The sequence below is a fragment of the Apteryx mantelli genome, chromosome 10 (genome assembly GCF_036417845.1).
Source record: "Apteryx mantelli isolate bAptMan1 chromosome 10, bAptMan1.hap1, whole genome shotgun sequence".
NCBI classification, from domain to species: domain Eukaryota; kingdom Metazoa; phylum Chordata; class Aves; order Apterygiformes; family Apterygidae; genus Apteryx; species Apteryx mantelli.
The window spans coordinates 1394288-1414286 of NC_089987.1; the positions used below are offsets into that span (position 1 = coordinate 1394288).

The following is a 19999-nucleotide window of genomic DNA, read 5'->3' on the forward strand; positions in this document are numbered from 1 at the left end:
CCTGTAGTATCTCTGGAAATCGCAATTCCAGCATCTTTACAGATTGCACAAGAGTTTTCTGGTGTTGGGTGCTGCTAACACAGGATTGGCCCAGGCAGGCAACGAAACCTTAGTGAACAAAGACTCGATGGAGGCGCTAAGGCTGCGGCGCTGCCACATGCCCTGTGCTGGCCGCGGCAGAGCCTGGTGACGTTAGCACCTCCGCAGCTGCCCTTGCTGCTCCGCACGGGCATCGCAGCTCCCCAACATCCGACAGCGCAACCACGCGTCGGGCAGAGCTGTCCAGGAACGGCAGCCCCTCATTGCTCTCTTCCAGCTTGGAGAGGTTGGATCATCTAACGGGATAGACAGCGATGTACCCCACTACCTGGGGAGCTCCGAAGGGAAGGCACTGCCTGCCGGGGAGATGGGGCGGAGACGGGAGGGGTGATGGCGGGGCCGGACCGGAGGCACAGGCTCAAAAACCCGAAACCTGTGCTGGCCGCTGGAAGTTGCCAAAGTGCCTGACGCATCTGGCTGGAGCAGGGGGGATCGCAGAGGGGTGCAGGAGCTACTGAACTTTCCGAAAGCATGTGGAAGTCTAGCCTGCAAAGCCAAGGCAGTGTCTGGAAGGCTGCAAGGGCAGTGCATCGCATATGCCATCGCTACAGCTAGTAAGATTTTCCTTGAATCAGGGGAGAACGGTGAAGCCCAGCAGTTGCAGCCTTGTCATCTGCTCTTGCACATTGCAACAGGAAAAGAGCAAAACCATCGCTGGCTCCTGAGCGTTTTACATGCCAGAGCATTGCAGTCAGAGTGGCACTCTGTCACCTCGCCTCAGCCCAGGGAACAGGGCTGCTGGCATCTTTCTCTGCGACGGTCCTATCGTTTGGTGGTCCTGCAGCTCGCTAGTTGCACGACACCCACTGCGTCCCGCTCGGATGGCTCCCATTGCCCGCGTGGCCGGCCGGTCCGTCACGCTGCCCGGAGGTGAACCGGCACCGCTCCTGCTTGAACTGATTATTTTTATCTCCTGTTGTTTGCCAATAAAAAGCCTCTCCCAGTTTTACTGTTTTCCATTTGACACGTTGATTTCTCTCATGTGCGTTTCCTTCTCCTCTGCCGAGCGGTGGAGGGAAGGGAGTATCCTGAAAAACCTAATGCAAGAGGAATTTTCATGTGCTTTTCCACCACAAAAATAGTCTCCAAAAAGGTGCCAGTGACGTTCCCCGTCAGCCCGACAAGGCATGGCTTTTCGGCAGGCCGAGGGAGAGGCGTAACACGGCCCCTGCGGCTCTGCTGGCCCCAGAGCGCTCAGCCGGAGTGGCGGCAGCATCTCCGGGATGCTCGTCCTTCCTCGCGGGGATCCCTGCTGGTCCCGAGGAAGAAATATATGGCTGGGCTTCCAGTTCGGTGTGTCAATTCCGAATTACTGCAGGAAAACCTCTGCCCCTGGATGCTGAAAAGGGGAGAGGGGAGGGGAACGCAACCGGCAGATGGCTGCAGTTAAGGAAGGGGCAAAGCGCATATAAAAACCTCCTGGCTGTTCAGAGGACCAGGAGAAGGAAGAAAGTCTTCCTGGAAAGCGAGCAATCACAACTCCTGCCTAACATTCGGAGCGTGCAGTCGCCCGCGTAGAGGCGAGTTGCGCTTCAGCGTTAGCACCTTGCCCCCAAGTGAGGTTTTACCGCTGCGAGGCCCCGTTTCAACGCAGGCAAACCCCAGGGAGCAGCGGAGGGTGCAGCAGCGGCGTCGCACGCCGGGTTTCCGCCGCGCTGCTCCGCCACAGGCGCCGGACGAGGCGGCTCCGCGGCGCGGGCCGCGCTGCCCCCAACCCTCCGCCCGGCCGCCAGAGGGCAGCGCGCCGGCCTGCGGGGCGGGGCGGGGCGGGGGGGAGGAGCGAGAGCCGCGGTGTACGCCGGGAGCGCGGGCATGCTGGGAGTTGTAGGCGCCGCCGGGCGGGCGCAGTGCATGCCGGTCGCCGCAGGCCCCCTTTGCGCAATAGGGCTTCTGCGCCGCGGGGAGGGGAGGGAAAAAAAGCGGCTCAGACGGATGCCGTCACTTCCGGCGCTGGCGGGAGGGCGTCATTTCCGGGCGGGATGATGACCCGGCGGGCTCGGGTGGCGGGGCCGCGGCGGGCGGCAATGGCGGCGGGCGGTGGCGGCGGCGCCGCCCGCGAGGAGACGGTGAACCGCTGCGTGCTGCAGTTCTACTTCCACCAGGCCGTGGCGGCCTACCGCGCCGGGCGGAACCGCGACTTCCGCCAGCTCCGCGATGTCATGCAGGGTGGGCCGCGCCGGGGCCGGGGCCCAATCCCTTGGGGGGGGGGAGACCGGGGCCCAAACCCTTGGTGAGGGGGGGGACCCCGGGGATGAGGTCCGGTGGGGGGGGAGCTGAGCCCCACGGGGGGAGCCGGGGCTGTGCGGTGCCGGCCTGACCTGCCTCTTGTCCCGCAGCGCTGCTCGTGCGGCCCCTGGAGAAGGAGCCCGTGGTGGCCCAGCTGCTGCGCATCATGCAGTTCCTCTCGCGCATCGAGGAGGGTGAGAACCTAGGTGGGTGCCCGGCGCTCCTGGGGAGGCCCTGGCCTCGGCTCCCCGCCCGTTCCCCCAGCCAGAGCGAGCCCCACTCTGTGGCTGTGTCCCTGCAGCTCTGCGGAGCTGCCTGTCTGCCCAGAGCAGAGGCCTGGGCAGCAGCTGGTAACTGGAGGAGCTCCCCTCGGGGGCTGAGAGGTCAGAGTGTGGCTGTTCACACCCCCATTGCACTGTGGTCCCACGTGAAAGATCATTGCTCTTAGCTGAGAGCAATGTCCCCTAGCACTGTGCCAGAACCCGAACTCCAGAGCTGTCCTGCTGTCCATGTGTACCAGCCCTGTGACTTCTCCTCAGCCTTGTAGCTTCTGAAATGTTGCTGCTGGATCAGTTACTCTTCATAACTTTTCAAACTGCCATTCATGGTGGTTCTGTAGGTTTCTGTGCCTGTGAGAGGGATCTTGCATACCTTAGATGTTTTTCTTTGCAGTTAGTCCATCGTTCCCTTTCTTTTTTCATGAGCAGTAACTGTAGAATTTGTGGTCAAACTGAGCAAATCAAGTAACTTGCTTGCAGTAAGTTCTCTTTAAGGCATTTCTATGTGTGATTTAACAAACCAGCGCGTGTGACTTATTTTTGTAGATTGCACCTTTGACAAAGAGTCGGATCTTACCCCTCTTGAATCAGCAATTGGTATCCTGGAGCTCATTCAGAAAGAATTCTCCGTGTCTGAAAAGAAGATGGAGTCTGTTCAAAAAATGGTGAAAGAAGCTGTAAGACCTTTTTTTCTTTATCATTAACATGCTAAAAACATTAGGAATTTTAATCCAAGCTGTGCTCAGGCATATGCACAGGGTGGTCAAAATTGGTCTGTGATGGTACTCCTTGAAAATTATTTACACATTGCATTTTACACAGATATTTAGTGAAACAAATGGTATTATTACCATTATTCTTTAAATTTATACATAGGTTTATATGTGCCCATAGATCCCCTTACTGGGGCAATTGTCTTTTTTTCCCTGTCTTTTGTTATCACTTCTATTATTTAGGGAATATCCTGCTCTGAAAATACAGACCTATTTGAGCTTGGTCCTGCCAGAGGTGAATCGAAACTAGAAAACACAAATTTAAAATGCATTTTATGTGTGTTTCTGTGGGTATTTTCCAATAAATATTGTGCTTTTCCCTTGTCTTAGAATAGTCTTGTATAAATGAGAAAAGGAATAATATCCTATGAAAAATCATAGTAGTGGGTTGATTACAGATGCATATCTTCAGTTTATTTGCTTCTGGATCAGTTAATGCAGAATTTGTTTCTCTGTGTAAGGTAGCACTAAGCTGTTACTTGTGTGCTGTACTTGATAATTACTTGTACTAGAGAATACGGTTGTACTAGAGAATATGGTACTAGAGAATATGGTTGGTTTAATGTCAACAGAGCAAATGCTGTTCTCTTTCTGTAGGCTGTTATAATTTGCATCAAAAACAGAGAGTTTGATAAAGCTTCAAAAATTATAAGGAGACACATGGGGAAGGATCCCAGCAGCCAGGTGAGTCTGCGAATGAATGAAAGACGACTGTCTGAGGAATGAACTGGTATGTTTTATGGGCTCTGTGGGGACGCATCTGTGAATCCTTCTAAACGCTTAACTGGTTCCCCTGGATGCCCCTGCCTCTTACAGAAATCTGAAAAAGAGGGAAAGGATCAGGGTGATGAAAATGGAATGAATCCTTCTTGAAAGAAGAACCCTTGGCCATTTAGCATTAAAATTGCATGTTGCTAGTCATTTTAGAACTTTCTTCCTCTCTTATGCATATACCTTCATATATCTTCACGGCTCCTTCAGGCATAAACGTCCATCCTTGTGGCTTGAGGCAAACTCGAGTCCACCAGTGTGGAGCATGAGTTGGTAAGAAGGGCTGGTTCTGTAAAGCAGAAAGTTTCCCATTTTTATTTCTGTAAGCAGTGCAGTGTCTTGGGCACTGGAAACAATATGTCAGAACTTTTGAAACAAGATGGATCTCCTGCTCCTCTGGCCTTTTCCCAAACTTGTATTGGTGTAACTTAGTTGGGCTTGGAGAGTGTTGAATAGGAAAAGCCCAATCTTTATCCATAACCCAGTTCCTGAGTTTGTCATTTATTATCTCTTGTACTTATTCAAACATTCTTGTCTCTTGCCTAGAAAATGAGGACAGAGTTGCTCAGTGTTATCCGGGAGAAGAATTCGGCTCATCCAGCGATCACAGGCTTCTCTTACAAGAGTTTTCAGCACAGCGTGTTCCAGTTTGTGGAGACCTATGTGGATGATTCAGAGCCATTGCTGGTAACGGTATGTGTCTGCCCTGGTAACCTACCTTGTAGTCCTGCGCCTGCTTCTGCCCCTCCATGGGCAGGAGGAAAACGGCATGAGATACAGCTCTGGGGAAAGCTACCACTTCCTTTGCCAGGAGACGATGCAATACAGTATTTTGGATTGTACGTGCCTTCACAGATTAATGAGTTGCAGAGTTTGGCACCTACTTAACAAGGGGCTAAATCCACAGTGTTTTGAATTCAGTCAATCCCTAAAAGATTTACACAGTTGAATACATTTCTTCAACCCACGTTACAAGTTTTAATTGATAGACATTAACTTTGTACCTAAAATCAATTGCATTTCAAGTAACTGCTTAAAATGTCTTTAGAATGGGATAAAATTAAATGGCATTACATGGAATCATTTTTATAATGGTTGCATGCTTTTTCCCTGTCCAAGATGGTGAAAAAGACTTTGAATTCAGAATGTGCTGAAGAACCAAAATGCCCAGCAGCAGCTCCTGAGCCTGCAAATGGGGTAAGGGACCTGGCAGCAGCTCTTGAGCCTGCAGAAAGTGCAAAGGACCCAGCGGGAGCTCCCAAGCCTGCAGAAGGAGCAAGGGACCTGGCAGCAGCTCTTGAGCCTGCAGAAAGGGCAGAGGACCAAGCAGGAGCTCCTGAGCTTATAGAAGCAGCAGCTAATATCTTGGAAGAATCTCCAGAGCCTATGGAAATATCTGTACCACCAGCAGCAGCTCCAGGACCTACAGAAGTGTCCTCCAAGAACTCAGAAAGGTGGGCAGAGGAATCTGGCCCTATGTTACAGATGAAATTTGGCAGCAGTTCTCTTTTGAGGGATAGTTTGCTCTATCCAGGCAACTCAGCTTCCCTGAACGCTAGCCCAAGCAGGTCTGCCCAAGCAAGGTGCTAAAGGCTATTGTAAGATTGCTGTCTAGGTCAGAGTTAACATGCTAAGTTTTTGGGGTTCCTGCCCCTGAAGATGCATTTATAATCCAGGAAGGGAAGGCAGCTGATGACAGAAGATCTGTTTTTATGGAACAGTGTTTGGTATCTGTGTGGCTGAGAAGACACAGGTTTCTGTCGGGGTCTGTGGCTTATCAGCCCTTTAGTCGAGAATAGCAGAAGGATGCCTGGATGCCATCTCTAGCAGGTGGCACTGGCATCTTCGGCAGAGAGCTGTTTGCCAGTAGCGCTGGCCAAGTGGTGCCTTGCACTGTTTTAGAAGGAGGGCAGGCTGGAGGGTTGGGAATGTCCTCTTGAATAGATCTTGCACCCTCGGGTTGTAGTGAATTGTTGAGGGTCACAGCATAGGGGAAACCCCCGATTTCAGTGAAGTGGAGCCGCCTTGGTGAAGTCTTTACAACCTGCTTAGTTTTGTTTATTTTGTAGGCAGCCCTCTGGAACTGTAACCACGTATGGGATTTCTGTTCTGAGAGAAGCTTTCAAGATCCTGTCGGACTCCCAGGATTCTGATGCACTCTTCACCAAACTGGATGAAACAGACATTTCTTTCCCCAAGCAACTATCTCCTTCTGTATCCCACAGAACCAAGAGACGGAAAGAAGTGGAGAATCAAGATTCTGAGATCTCAGAGCCTCCTGAAATACCCCATAAGGGCAAACGCTTGTTGACCATAAGCAAACTGGTCATGGAGCAGGACAGCCAGTGCAGCGAGTTGAGTGAGAGCCCAGACTCTTCCCAGGAGCCAGTTGTGTCTTCTGCTTCCAGACCTTCTGTTCAGAAATCGCATGACCAGCCTGTGTCTACTAAAAATCCCAAGTATGAAGCCCGTCTCTTGTGGTATATTCTAATCTGCGCCCAGTATTTTGACTTGCAGCTGATGTCGGTAGGGTGAACAACAAAAACCTTTTATCTTTAATTCAAGACGAGAATATTGATCATCCTTGTCTACTAGCGTATGTGCAACTGGATGAAGTAAATGCTCTGTTGTCTGAGTAGTTAACTGTTTGGTAAATAGTAATGGAGATAAGAAAATGATCCAGCTTCAACTTGCACTGAGTCAGAGTTATTGTGATTAGTATTGGTAGGTGATTCCAACATGCATATCACAGGTAATGCATGTTTCTGTGCAGGTTACAGTTGGTAATGCTGAAGTTGGAAAGATTTTGTGGGTACGTCTTGTGGAACAGCTTAGAGTAACTTTTCCATGTAAAAACGCTCAAAAAGTAACACTTAACTCTCTTAAGCTCTTCTTTTTTTTCTTTTTTTTTTCCTCCCCCAAAAAAACCCTCTGTTGGTTAAGAAACTTACTTGTGGCTTTCTGGCTGTTTCTTGCATATGAGTTGTGTCATTTCAGCTGCAAGGTAAAGGGGGTAGGATTACATATGCAGGAAATCTTTTAAAAAAAAAAAAAAACCCAACTGCCTTTCTCCCCCCCCATCCCCCAGCCAAACTAGTAAAGTAAGCTTATTGACAGAAGTCTGATTTAAGAGTCGCATATCTGTGTTAGTTTTAGGAGTATCCCCTTCTGCAGGTCTTAACAAGGCTGTGGTAAAGCTTCCTTCCTAAAGTGTCTTTGAGTTGCTATTCATTTGCTTAGTCAAGATGCATAGCAGCAAGCAATAATGATGCTTTGGATCCACAGGAGCAAAACTAGGAGGATTGTTTGCTGAGGACAGCTTGATGTGTTTGAAAAGTGTAAATAAAACACAACTTCCCTTGGGTTTCTACCTTAAGCACATTGAGCTACATAAAGTTTGGGGTTTGAAGGGAGGCTGGTAAAGATCTCGGTACATTGTGTGTAGCTTGGCTTCTTTTGGGGATGGGTTGTCTCTCTCTGAAGCCCAGGACAGCGGCTGCAAGTACAGATGTGATGCAGTGTGGAGTGCGTTGACACGTGTAGTGGTGAGATTGCTTGGATACCTCACTGGTATGTCTTGCTCGGGGCTAAGCTACTTGTCAGAGACTAAACTGAGAAGGGATGTTTTTCCCATGTGGTCCACTTCTTAGGGTCATCTGAGAACTTTACTTTATAGATTCTCTACGATGTCAGGGACTTAGACTGGTGATGCTGTTCTTGGCATGTGTCTTGAGTTTATTTTGAGGGTGCTGGGGAACATCTTGAGATGAAAGGTGTCCTGGGAACTCTTCTGGACTAGAGCATTGTGTGGTTGCCTGTACTAGGAAGGGACTGGACTCAGTAGCTCAGGTGACGCCCTCCTGTCCCATGCTGCGTGCATAAAACAAGGGTTAGTGCCAGATCAGGAGGGAACCTGGAGCGGGGCTGATGTCACAAGTCTGATACTGGCTTGAGCAGTTCTCAAGTATCAGGCTTGGCAGCTGTGTGGAACGGTTTCCAGTTCGCCCGGAAACCTGATGTATTATCAGGGCTTCTCGTGTGGTTATTTTGGGTGGTTGTAGCCTTTAAATGTAAGTCGTCTTGATAGTGATGGTTGCTGGTGATAGACGTCTTTCTGGAAAGCTTTAACTGATCATGTGCATCTCTGCTGAGGACTTCTTGAATGTTTATGTGCAAGAAAGAGGAGCTAAAAAGTACAACTTCATAAGTAAGAATAGAGAGCAGTTGTTTTGCTGTAATCATAAATGATTTCAGTTATATCATATATGGTAGCCACGGGCAAAACTTTTAAAGTATTTTTAACACATCTAATTCATCTCCCAGGATTGTGCTTGAGTGCTGGAAGCAAGTGATGGCATTAAGGCACTTGATCTCAGTGAGATGCCTCTGTAGCTCAGTTGACCACAGTAGTGTTAGTAGTGAAACGGTAAGAATTAAATGCTTCTTGAGAATACTAAGGGCTTCTGCCCTGAGCTGTTGTCGAGTTCATGCCATAGACAAAGGCCAGGGAAGTCTAGCTGTTTTTACGTGTTTGCTGTAACTGTTTAATTGTGTAGTTAATCCCAGATGCGTTTTTGTAAATACTGATTACAAAATACAATGTGCCATTTGTATGTGACAGTGTGGTGCACACTGCCTTCCGTTAGGGGCTCTGAAGGATCGGTGCTGTGCCTGAGGGGAATGCAGGGGCGGCGTGTGTATATACCGCCTTAGGGCTGGACAAGCTGCCACAATCTCTGTGCTGCTTGCTCATCACAGGCCTGTCTGCTGTCACCCAGGTGTCCCTGCACCTTCCACCCCATCTGTAGATAGCAGCAAGTTCTTCTGTGAGCCTTGCAGGTTTTTGTTTAGCTCCCTAGAACAAAATTCTCCCCAGCTAGCAGCTGAAACAAATGCTTGCTTGCTTTCAGGCCCACCAAAGCAAGGTGGAACAGCTCATTTGCTGAAGAAGAAAAAGATGTTTGGAGTGAGGAGGATGAGCTATTCTCAGATGCAGGTAAGAACAGAATCCCTGTTGCAGGTGGTAACTGATAACCCGGCTTTGTGGCTTGTTCACAGGTGTCTTGCTACCTTCTGTGTGACTGGATTTTGAAACTAGAAGTACTAAAAGCCCAAGAAAACAGTTGTACCTCTAATCTGAAATGCATCCCAAGAACTGCTGTTCAAGTTTCAGAATAATTATCCTTAACTTGTAGGTTGTAATTATCAGAAATACAGCTTTCCCAATTCCCACTTTTACTGCCATGAAATAGAGGTTAAGTTTACCTTTTCAGACAGACCAAATTTCTAGTCCAGTTCCCTTTGCAGCTACATACGCAGCTTAGCTGGCACTACTGGTGAAAAGAAGTGCCCAAGGCTCTGGAATATCTAATTCCAGCTTCAGGGTACAGCGTAGCTGCTTTCTGGATGGATGCCCCCATTTTCCTCAACATACTAGCTACTTTAAAACAAAATCAATCCTATTTGGGTCAGTTAATGGCAAGGCAATTAATGCCTTGAAACAGAAAGGCTGTGCATGCTGTAACTGCGGAAAAGGGGGGGATAAGGGAATTTGGTTTCATTTTCTCTCACAGGATGTTTGTGTTGCAGCTAACCGCTGAGTCCTGTGGTTAAGCCGAAGGCAGCCTCTCAAGGAGGTCTGTATACTTCCCGCGTTACGGTGAAACGTAACCCGCTTGCTTTGTTTTTCAGCATCGTTTGAGACGAACAGCCACAACTCTACAGTCTTCGGTTCCAAGAAGCAGGTAATGTGGAGCCCTTAAACCCTCTCTGCAGGTCTGAAATTAGAACACAGTCTATAGCAGAGCAGACTGATGGCTAATTTGAGATCGGCTGGTGAGGAGACTCTTTTGAAGCTCACACCGCTTCCCTAGCAGCATGCGGTTCACTAGAGCAGCGCAAGCTGCTGCTGCGCTTTAAATGGAGCACAAGCCACTGCGGTGAAGTGATGTTTACTGAGGCAAGTGCTTGCAATATCCAGGCTTGATCAGAGTTGTGCGGGTCTTTGTATTCACAGAGCAGACTCAAGTTTCTCTGCTAGAACCAGAGCAGTTTGATAGTTGGCTAAAGCTGTGTGCCACCCACATGCCTGGCACTGGTACTTGAGAAAAGTCCCTTTTCCTCGATGCATGTGGCTTGGAACTAGACCCGCTGTGTTCCCCAAGCGCTGGAGAGGCTCTTGTTTGGTGAGGGGTGCGCGTATCGCAGCTGCTACCTTCCAAGAGCTCCAAAGTCAGGTGCTTCTAGTAACTCTCTTTCCCTTGGTTTTGGGTAAATAGCTGCTTGCTTTAGTGCTGCTGTACACAATGTAGCACTTTGTTCATGATGACTCACTTTCTTCAATTCCTTTTGTTTAGTCTCGGTACAAAAATTCAGGGGGGCTGCAGAGCTGAACTTGCAGATTCTTTATCATCCTACTTATGTGCTGCTACGCAGGGCATAAGCAGCGAGTGCTTTGTACCTTTGATGATTGCTCTTGCATCAAGGGGTAATTCCTTTCTCAAGTAACCAGCGTTGTGCTTTGGGAAGCTGAACTACTCCTGAACTTGTGTTGGAGCTTAGTATTTTCCATATTTGTAACAGTGAAGGCTGTGTATGCTTTTGAATCTCTGCCTTTTCTCCATGTTACTAGACCAGATCATAGAGTAGAAGATAGATACTATGCTGGGGAGCAGAAGAGGGTAGAGTGCAGTTTCTCGGCCAAATGCAGCTCCTTCCTGAAACTGTACTGTGTTGATCACAGAACATTGCTTACCTGCTCTTTTGTAGAAATGGACAATACAGGAAAGTGAGTGGATCAAAGAAGGAGTGAAGAAGTTTGGAGAAGGGAGATGGAAGTCCATTTGCCAAAAATACCCCTTCCGGAACCGCACATCAGTGATGATCAAGGATCGCTGGCGGACCATGAAAAAGCTGGGAATCCTCTAAAAGTGGAAGCCAAGGGACCTTCAGTGCAAAAATATTCTTACTTTTCCTTTGAAAGATGGACCAGAGCAATAATAGCAGTGAGGTTCCAGTGCCCTTCCCTGATGGGTGATGGGAACAGTGTGACTATTTGGTACTGGAGAATGCTGCAGCAGACAGAAACCACATTTGACAAGAATTAAGGCGCCTTGTCTTTCTAGCTGTAGCTGCAAAGTTTAGATCTTCTGCAGCTGGCAGAAGCTATGCAGCCCGACTTGCACTTCCTCAGAAATGGCCTGGAGTGAGGCTTCCTCTTCCACCTGACACCTGCAGCATCTGCAGAATGAATTTCAACCTCATGGGCTGATAAAATGACAGTTTTCTCTGCTCAGATGCTGTCAAATCAGTGGCTGTTTTTACATGTTTTAATTTTTCTTAAATGGTTTGTGAATCTTTTGTCTGATAGGCTTCCTCTGCTTGCACTCAGTCTCTCTGGCGAGAGAGGCAGCACATAGTCCCAGAGATTCTGTGGAGAAGAAGAAGTTTAGGCAGGGTGATCTGCTTTGGTTTTTACATTTCTCTCCAATTTGTAAATGTATAGTTTGTAAGTGGGAATTTCTCCCCCACCCCGAGATTCTTGAGGCTTTAACAACATGTATACTTTTTGTTTCAGTACTTAAGTATTGGTTGTTCCCACATTAAAAGTTCCAGTGTTTAATGATTTTGATCCTGTCTTAAAGGAATTTCAGCTTTCTGGTAACACCTTCCTCCCGTGCACTTGCTGCAAGTGCGTGAACTCTGAGGGCACTGTGTTCTTGCCCTCCAGTGCCAGAGTTGGAGCCTGTGTCTGAAGGGTCTTCTGTGAAATAAAGCTCGTCTCATGTTAGGTGCTGCAGTTGTACTATGCAAACTTGGATCCCCCAGGTGGAAATGCGAGCGTTCGGGGCACTGACTGCTCGGATGCCTCTGGGGAATGCTCCGCCCCAGAGACATGGGACTCCCTATTCGCTTCCCGAGCCAGCTGAGGCTGGGAATATCGTGTCAGCAGCTGTTTGGGGTGGATCGATGATCCCCTGAAGGGAGGAGATCCTGTCTCGTAGGCACGGAGATGAAGTGGCAGCTTCTAGGCTATAGTCCTGTGGAAGGCAAAGGGCAGGGTGTGTCCGGAGGAATCCTCTAAAAGCAGCCTCTGTTTCTAGGTGAGTTGCGGTGAATGAGGCAGTGCCAGAAAGGGTGGGAGAAGCCCAGCCAGGCTCACTACTTTTCCCGTTATTCTGCGGCTGTTGCACTTAGGGCTGGGGGAGAGGGGGAGGCGCTTGTGCTGACACTAATGCGGGGGCAGCTCTGCTCTCTGGGAGCCAGCTAGCTCCACGCTGACTTGCGAAGGAGCAGTTGTGCAAAGATGAGAACCCTGATGGCCCAGTGCCCGTTTGGCAGATGTAACCTGTCAGTTCAGCCCGGAGAAGCCCAGGCCACAGCCGATGGCCTGTGCTAGGCCCTGGGATAGGTGGTGATGGGCTGTACCTTCTTTTCAGTCACAAGGAGTAATCGGATAAGTTGTGTTAACAGAGCAGCAAAAGCCTGAATGGCCTGGCAGGTTCTGTGAGAGCAACCTGCAACACAGAAAGGGCAGGTTCTGGAGAGATTTACTGTGACATTCTCCTCCCACCCTCACCAGAGAGTTTAATTTTTTTGAAATCAGTGCTCTGGTCCAGCTGAAGAAATGCCTCCTTTGGCCATGTTGCTGCTGGCTTCCCCTCGAGCCAGGGTTGGGTAGAAGTCCCTTCCGAAACACCTGCTTCCTCTCTGTCCTTCAGGAGCAGCAGCTGCTGGAATGAGCTTCCCCCGTCACCTGCTCATTCCCCCCTCTGCTTTTACAGCTATTTCCCTTGGGCTGGAGTAGCCTCGGGTAGTAAGGACCATCCTGAGCTTGCAGAATCCTATTCTGGGGCTGAGTAGCTTTATGTGGACTAAAAGCTGGATCAGTAATTGCCAGTATGAGGGAACTCCTGTCTTTCCTGCCCTGGACCGTGCCCAGGTGGAAGGGAAAACCCTCATTCTGCGAGGGGCAGAGCCGGTTCTCCTGCTGCTCCGGCCCAAGGCTCCATGGGGAGGGTATCGCAGCCCGTGATCGAACACCCGCTGTGTCTGAGCGCGTGGCAGTGGGGGGACGGTGCAGCCCCTGCTCAGCTGGCCTGTGGGGGGCCGTGCGTGTTTCCTGTAGCTAAACTCTTGTCTTTTCATGCTTAATTTGCTTGTTTGCAAGACGCAGAGCAGCAGATCGTTAGACTGCAAGAGGAGCAGGGCTCCGAGAACGAAGGACCAGCTCTGCAGCCAGACGGTGCTGCTGGTGACGGCGGTACTCGTGCAGCAGCCTCCGCGCAGAAGGGTTCAACCTGGTAAGCGCTAACGTGGACAAAGCGGATCGGGCCCTGCTGGGCACCGGCATCACCTTGAGGAGCGGAGCCTGTTCCAAGCTGCTCCTGACACCAGCCCAAGCGCTGCCGACTGAAACTGCAGAGCAAATGGGAGAGCAGGAGCGCAGTTAATGATTACCCCTGCCACCTCGGATCCCTGCTCCTGCCCGCCCCAGCCGGAGCGCCGGAGGCTCGAGAGCAGCATGTTGCTGTTGGGTCTGCTGGCGCTGGGGTTGCTGAGCCCCGCGGGGTGCCCCAAGACGGAGCCCCTGAGCGGGTCCAGCGACGAGCCCCTGTTCCGCGGCGCCGACCGCTACGACTTCGCCATCGTCATCCCAGCGGGCACCGTGGAGTGCTTCTGGCAGTTCGCGCACCAGAGCGGCAACTTCTTCTTCAACTATGAGGTATTTGGGGGACGCTGCCCAGAAAGCTGTCGGCAGAGTGTGTCTGCTAACGGGGTCCGCGTTGGACCAGGACGTGTTGGCCGCAGAGCCACCCCCGGGACTGATCCAATGCCAGCTGCCTCCTCGGAGGGTGCGACAAGCCCTTTGGGGCCGTGTTCTTTAGGCAGTTTCCTCTCTCATGGTTGATCCTATTTATTGTTTAAAAACACCTGATTTAAAACTGTAACTAGTTGATGGCAGTGGGCCTGGCTCCTGGGGCTGCCGCCTGCTCGCATGTCTGCGTGAACAGATGGAGCCGCAGGTGCCGAGAGCTCCGGACGTTGGCCCGTGGCACCTGCGGGAGCTCACAGGGAGCTGCAAGTGCGTGGGGAGCTCTGCTTTGTGCCGAGTCGACTGGAGGCTGTTGCACAAGGCCTCTGCTCTCCTCTGAGCCGCGAGAAGGAGCTTTGAAGGTCTCCTGGGCACAGCCGTATCTGCTTGTCCCCTTCCCACGAGGGGAAGCTGCAGCCCTTCTAGCTCCTGTTTACACTAGGCTGATTGAAGGAGCGCGTGGGCTCGACCGTGCCCAGCGTTTGAGGCACGCTTCCACCATCCAGCAGCGTTTCGGCAGGGAGCGCTGGGCAAAGCCGTGTGGAACAGGGCAGCCGTGCCGGGACTCGCCAGTGGGAGCAGCCCTAGGGAGCGAGCAGGAGCCCAGCTCGAGCTCCAGCCGGGATCTCCCTCCTCCAGCCCCGCGGCTCCCGGGCCGAGCAGCAGTGTCGCGGTGGCGGCCCTGGCTGCGCTGAACCCGAAGGGCAAGGAGCCGGGTTGGAGCACGGGGCTGGGAGACCCGCAGGGCTGGGAGACCTGCGACGAGGCTGACTGCGCACACGACCTGCAGTCCCGGCCTGGGACCGGCCGTGGCACAGCTGGGCAAGGTGATGGCCAAGGCCCCGCTAGGGTCTGCTGGCACCAGCAGCACTGTAGGAGCGGGGATGGGAAACTAAGGGGTTAAGTTACTCAAGAGACCAAAAAAAAATTTGCAGCCCTCTGTGGAACTGGCAGCTCACCGGAAAAGAGGCTTTTGTTCCTGGCACAGGGCACAGCCAACGTGCTCAGCTCAGCTCCAGAACAGTGAAGGAGGGGAGCTTCCTAAAGCAGGACACCACGGCCAGGCCACCCCGTGGTAGCGGGTCATGGTGGTTCCTCCCTGCTCACAGGGGCTACTGCAGGCTCCCCGTTTCTCTCTTTCCTGGGGTGCTGAGTCAGGCACGTGAGGGTCCCTGGGGAATGGCAGGGGCGAACACCCTGGCAAAGGAGAGGGAGCCCCTCGGATGATCACAGGGGCCCGGAAGGAATAGATAGTTCCCAGGTCAGCGCCCCACAGCATCACAGAATGGTTGAGGTTGGAAGGGACCTCTGGAGATCATCTAGTCCAACCCCCCTGCTCAAGCAGGGTCACCTAGAGCACCTTGCCCAGCACCGTGTCCAGACGGCTTTTTAATATCTCCAAGGATGGAGACTCCACAACCTCTCTGGGCAACCTGCTCCAGTGCTCTGTCACACTTGCATAGTTTTTTCTCATGATCAGATGGAGCTTCCTGTGTTCCAGTTTGTGCCCGTTGCCTCTCGTCCTATTGCTGGGTGCTACTGAGAAGAGTCTGGCCCCATCCTCTCTACACCCTCTCTTCAGATACTTATAGACATTGCTGAAATCCCCCTCAGCCTTCTCTTCTCCGGGCTGAACAGGCCCAGCTCTCAGCCTTTCCTGATAGGAGAGCCTGGGCCAGCCTGGGCTCCCCAGGAAGGGCAGAGAGAGGCGGAAGAAGGAGCTGTATTTGCTGGGGAAAGCAGAGAACGTGCATCTCTGCACGACTGGAAAGGATGGTGTCAAAGAGAGCCAGCAGGGTCCCCGTGCTCCAGGCCTCCCGCAGGGCAGTCTCTGGGACTCCTGCTCTGGAAGCCATGGCCGAGTCTCCTCTCCCTGAGAAACTCTTCTCTTCCACCACGTGATGCTGCTAAACGTGCACAGCGCTGGCTCCAGCCGCCTTCCCCTTCCTGCAGCCCTTCCTCCAGACGGATCCGGCGATGCCCTGCGGGAGGCACTGGGGAAACCACCTCCCCTCTGCTGAGGGTTTGCAGTGCCAGCGTGGCCCGGCCACCAGTCACGCCGCAACCCCAACCAGGCTGGCTCCGGGACTGGTCCCCGGCGCGTCCGGCTCCAGAAACGCGGCGCAGGCTGCCCTCGGCGGGGAGACTCCCCCTCGGAGTAGCCACACTGCATTTCTAGCGGTGCAGTCCTGATGGACTCCTACGCCCAGCGCGCGGCAGCGCTTGCAGCTCTCCGCCGGAGGGGAGCGGAGCCCCTGCGCTTCCATCTGTTGTTTCCCACCTCCAGGTCCAGCGGGCATCAGGGATGGCGAGCAACAGGCACGTCCTGGCCACAGTGAGCGACCCCAACGGCTTCCGGCTTGGCTCCTCCCAGCACGTGCGGGGACAGATCAACTTTCCGACCAAGGAGACAGGTCCCTGCTACGCTAGTCCCTTCCTGGGCCCCTCTGAAAGCCGCAGGCAATTAGCAGACTGACGATGACTGGAGCCTGAGGGCTGTGAGCTCCCCAGCTAACACGCATCTCCGAGCCTGCCTAGGCAACCCAAATTTCCTGGTGATCTATCCGTAAGATCAGGTCTCACCCCCTCGCAGACGGGGTTAGAGGGTAGCGAGGGGCAGGGGTCTGTCTGGCAGCAGCTGCTCCGCTCAGAGAACAAACCCCCCCCCCTTTTCTCTGCAGGTTTTTACCAGCTGTGCCTGGACAACCAGCACAACCACTTTGGCTTCATGCAGGTTTATCTCAACTTCGGTGTGTACTACCAAGGCTTCGACATGGAGAATGAACAACAGGTAGAGAGGAAACAGCTGAACAACACCCTGGATGCCATTGGGGTAAGTGTCACTTCTGCCACAGAGCTTTGAAATAGCACGTGGGTCAGGAAGACGCAAAGCCAGGCTTGAAATGAAGACAACAGCAAGAATTAATGGAGCAGCTTCATCCTGGAAATGGATGGGGTCCTCGAGGTGTCTGGCTTTGGCAGCCAGGAGCTGGGCGGGATGACAAACCGGCAGTCGTTACCGGGACCTGTGCTGGCGTGCCGGGAGTCACCAGTGGCTTGCCGCTGCCGTGCTGGCCCCTGGCCTGCCCCTCGGAGCCTGCCAGAGCGGAGCAGGGCAAGGGCGAGTGTCTCTGTGGGAACTCAGAAAGGGGTTTATCACTGCTGGTACTTAAAAGCATGCTGCAACTCCCAGCCTGGAGCTCCCAAGGCCCCGCGGCAGGGCCGGCGCTGGGCGACGCAGCCCATGGGGCTGAGCCTCGTCGGTAACTGCCAGGGTGTTCCTGCAGCCGTCCCTGCCACGTCCAGCCGCTGCAGCAGCGCGTTCTGCGGCTGGCGAGCTTCCTCCTCTCGCCCTTGCTCTGGCTGCAGGTCAGCATGCGGAAGCTGCAGGTCCACGTCTTCCACATGTGGAGATTCTACAACTTCGCCCGGATGAGGAAAGGAGCCGACTCCTTCCTCCTCGAGTCCAACTACAACTACGTCAACTGGTGGTCGCTGGCTCAGAGCTGCGTCATTGTGCTCTCTGGGGTGCTACAGCTCTACTTCTTGAAGCGTCTCTTCGTTGTGCAGCCCGCTCCCAAGCCAAGGTGCTAGGGGCTGCGAGCGCCACCAACACCCAGCACAGCCGGCAGCTCCAGCGCCCGGCCTGCAGCAACAGGACCTGAACTGCTCCTCTGCGTCTTCGCACCAGTCCCCCTCCGCCGCAGGACAGGAGGGGGGACCAGACTCTGTCTGGGGAGGAGGCAGTGCAGCTGGACGCGCAGAACTCCCTCATTCGGCTCTAGCCCTGCCTCTACTGACATCACTCTGAAGGAAAAAAAGTCTGAAGTAATTGCCTTAACTTTGCGTTTGCTGGGAACCGTTTGTTGCGTCTTTGCCACTCTTTAAAGACGGAGTCTTAACGTGCCTTTTCTATTAGAAACCCAATAAACAAACCCCTGGCAAAATCAGCGCGCGCTGGCTGCAGGCCATCGCCTGCAAGCCGAGGAGAAGCAAGTCCTTCCCTGCAGGCAGCCGCCTGCCCGGCTCTTCCCTCCCGGGAAGCCCAGCCGTCACCTCCGACGGCTGCAGCGCAGGCCGAGAGCGGAGCACGGGGGAGGCCTCCCCAGCAGCCCGCTCTGCTTAACCTCGCGCAGTGCTTTTTCCCTCTGGATTCACACTCAGCGTGTGTCACCATCTGACACTGACCTGAGGAAGGCAAACTTGAAGCGTAATTCCCCGCCCGGGGTGGGGGGTGAGGACTGACCCCCCCGAGGCTCTGCACGAGACAACACAGTTTACAAGAGAGGGAAACGGCTTTATGCAATCACAGCGCCAGACCTGCCGCTCCGGGGAGCGCCAACCCCCCACCCCCGGCAGGCGTGGGGCAGCGCCGCTGCCTCCCACCACCCTGCTCGGGGCAGGCCCCCGCTGCCCTGCGCGCCGGCAGCGTGCAGACGGTGCAGGACAAGGTCCGTTCTGCCCAGAATCGCTCGCGTTTTCGGAGCGCGCGACTCCCTTAAGTCAGCGTGTCCTCACTCCGCACATACTCCCCGACGTCGGCCTGGTGAAACACCACGATCGCCATGGGGTCCACCTTCCTGCAGTCCTGCGTGGACTTCGCAGCTACCCCAAATCCCTGCGGATGGAGGAGAGGTGAGAAGGAGGGAGGGAGCTTCCCACCCCACCGCCGGAGCCCGCTGGGGCCACTCACCAGCGGGATGTCGGCCATGGAGTACACCACCACACCCTGGTACTGGGCCGTGTTCTCCGTGATGCGGCCCAGGCCGGACTTCAGCACGTGGTTGCCGTAGAGGAAGGACTGCTCGGAGCCGGGCTTCACCCACACCTTGTACTGCAAGAGAGGCCAGAGGAGTGAGGGGCTGCGGCCGGGGCGCGCAGGGCCCGGCCGGGGGCGCCGCCTCCCACCTTGGCGTAGGGTGCGAGGAAGTCGAGGGCCGTGACGTTGAGCCGGAACTTCTGTGTCTTGGTGAACTTCCCGAAGCAGGTGCCCAGCGCGACCAGGCTGTCCCGGGGGATGCTCGTGGCCACCTTCAGCAGCTTCTCGCTGCGGAGAGACGGGCAGGGCTGAGCGGCGCCCAAGCCAGGAGGGCCATGCGCGCCCGCTTTCCAGCCTGGCGCAGTTCCCCCGGCTCAACGCTGCCCCAGCGCCGCCGCGGCCCCCTGGCCCCGCTCACCTCACGTAGTAGACGCGGTCCCGGTGCAGGCGGAAGCAGTAGGTGCCATCGGGCCGGTCCACCAGCAGCTGGATGTTCTCACCGATGCTGCGGGGAGAGGCCGTGAGCGCCTGGCCACGCGCTGCCCCACAGCGGCCCCCGTCCTGCCTGCGGCCCCCAGACACACATGCGTCCCCCAACCCCTCTGCTGCCCCTCGCTCCTCCCGTCCCACCCCCTGGCCGCAGCGGAGTCCCCGTCCCCGCTTCCCCCCCGTCCCCTCCCCGCTGCTGAGCCCAGCCTGGCCCCCTCGCTGGGTCCTGGCCCTCCTGGTCCCCGTGTCCCTCGCTGGGCCCCGCTCCTGGGCCCCTCCCCATCCCGCAGTTGCCCCTATTTACGGTCAACTCCCCCCCCCCAGTCCCTCACTATCCCCCGGATCCCCCCGGTCGCCCGGTCCCTCATTATCTCCCGCCCCCCCAAAGCCAGTCCCTGCCGGTCCCTCGCCCCCTCCAGGTTCGTCCTGCTCTCTCACTATCTCCCGTCCCCCCGCATCCCCCCGGGCCCGGTGCCGCTCCCTCACTATCTCCCGTCCCCCCGGATCCCCCCGGGCCCGGTGCCGCTCCCTCACTATCTCCCGTGCCCCCGGATCCCCCCGGGCCCGGTGCCGCTCCCTCACTATCTCCCGTCCCCCCGGATCCCCCCGGGCCCGGTGCCGCTCCCTCACTATTTCCCGAGCTTCTCGAACAGCGCGCGCGTCTCCGCCTCCGTCAACGGCCTCATCGCCCCGTGCGCACGCGGGGCCGCGCCGGACCCGGAAGCAGCCCCGGAAGCGGAAGCACCGCCGCCGCGCACCACTGAGGCGCGGCGGGCAGAGCGGCCTCCGC

The 19999-nt window shown here is 54.3% G+C and overlaps 3 protein-coding genes across 4 annotated transcripts; 2 read left to right on the top strand and 1 right to left on the bottom strand.

Moving 5' to 3' along the window:
- Window positions 1-2085: 2085 nt before the first annotated feature.
- TERF2 (telomeric repeat binding factor 2) lies at window positions 2086-11777 on the top strand. 2 transcript variants are annotated; one of them, XM_067302309.1, is made up of 10 exons: window positions 2086-2265; window positions 2436-2531; window positions 3150-3280; window positions 3974-4060; window positions 4694-4840; window positions 5267-5601; window positions 6217-6606; window positions 9058-9143; window positions 9839-9891; window positions 10916-11777. In XM_067302309.1, exons 1-10 carry the CDS (start codon window positions 2124-2126, stop codon window positions 11072-11074), a joined length of 1626 nt encoding a protein of 541 aa, XP_067158410.1. In that variant the 5' UTR covers window positions 2086-2123; the 3' UTR covers window positions 11075-11777. The 2 variants fall into 2 exon arrangements, with proteins under 2 accessions (XP_067158410.1, XP_067158411.1); XM_067302310.1 differs by having other exon boundaries at window positions 6373-6606.
- Window positions 11778-13662: 1885 nt separating this feature from the next.
- TMED6 (transmembrane p24 trafficking protein 6) lies at window positions 13663-17858 on the top strand. Its single transcript, XM_067302851.1, has 4 exons — window positions 13663-13871; window positions 16249-16375; window positions 16643-16794; window positions 17331-17858. Exons 1-4 carry the CDS (start codon window positions 13671-13673, stop codon window positions 17553-17555), a joined length of 705 nt encoding a protein of 234 aa, XP_067158952.1. The 5' UTR covers window positions 13663-13670; the 3' UTR covers window positions 17556-17858.
- Window positions 17859-18237: 379 nt separating this feature from the next.
- NIP7 (nucleolar pre-rRNA processing protein NIP7) lies at window positions 18238-19948 on the bottom strand. Its single transcript, XM_067302315.1, has 5 exons — window positions 19840-19948; window positions 19139-19225; window positions 18870-19008; window positions 18655-18795; window positions 18238-18579 (listed from the first exon to the last, which is right to left on the bottom strand). The coding sequence occupies exons 1-5, from the start codon at window positions 19893-19895 to the stop codon at window positions 18460-18462; spliced, it is 543 nt and encodes a 180-aa protein (XP_067158416.1). The 5' UTR covers window positions 19896-19948; the 3' UTR covers window positions 18238-18459.
- Between the last annotated feature and the right edge of the window lie 51 nt (window positions 19949-19999).

Bases quoted from the DNA above. Each gene is read 5' to 3' on its own strand.
- NIP7 (XM_067302315.1), bottom strand. From the start codon at position 19,895: ATGAGGCCGTTGACGGAGGCGGAGACGCGCGCGCTGTTCGAGAAGCTC. The intron at 18,796-18,869 runs GTGGGAGGCGGC...CCTCTCTTGCAG, and splicing joins TCCTCGCACCCTACGCCAAG to TACAAGGTGTGGGTGAAGCC. The intron at 18,580-18,654 runs GTGAGTGGCCCC...CTCCATCCGCAG, and splicing joins CCATGGCCGACATCCCGCTG to GGATTTGGGGTAGCTGCGAA.
- TMED6 (XM_067302851.1), top strand. From the start codon at position 13,671: ATGTTGCTGTTGGGTCTGCTGGCGCTGGGGTTGCTGAGCCCCGCGGGG. The intron at 13,872-16,248 runs GTATTTGGGGGA...TCCCACCTCCAG, and splicing joins ACTTCTTCTTCAACTATGAG to GTCCAGCGGGCATCAGGGAT. The intron at 16,376-16,642 runs GTCCCTGCTACG...TTTTCTCTGCAG, and splicing joins CTTTCCGACCAAGGAGACAG to GTTTTTACCAGCTGTGCCTG.
- TERF2 (XM_067302309.1), top strand. From the start codon at position 2,124: ATGGCGGCGGGCGGTGGCGGCGGCGCCGCCCGCGAGGAGACGGTGAAC. The intron at 2,532-3,149 runs GTGGGTGCCCGG...TTATTTTTGTAG, and splicing joins CGAGGAGGGTGAGAACCTAG to ATTGCACCTTTGACAAAGAG. The intron at 3,281-3,973 runs GTAAGACCTTTT...CTCTTTCTGTAG, and splicing joins AAAAAATGGTGAAAGAAGCT to GCTGTTATAATTTGCATCAA.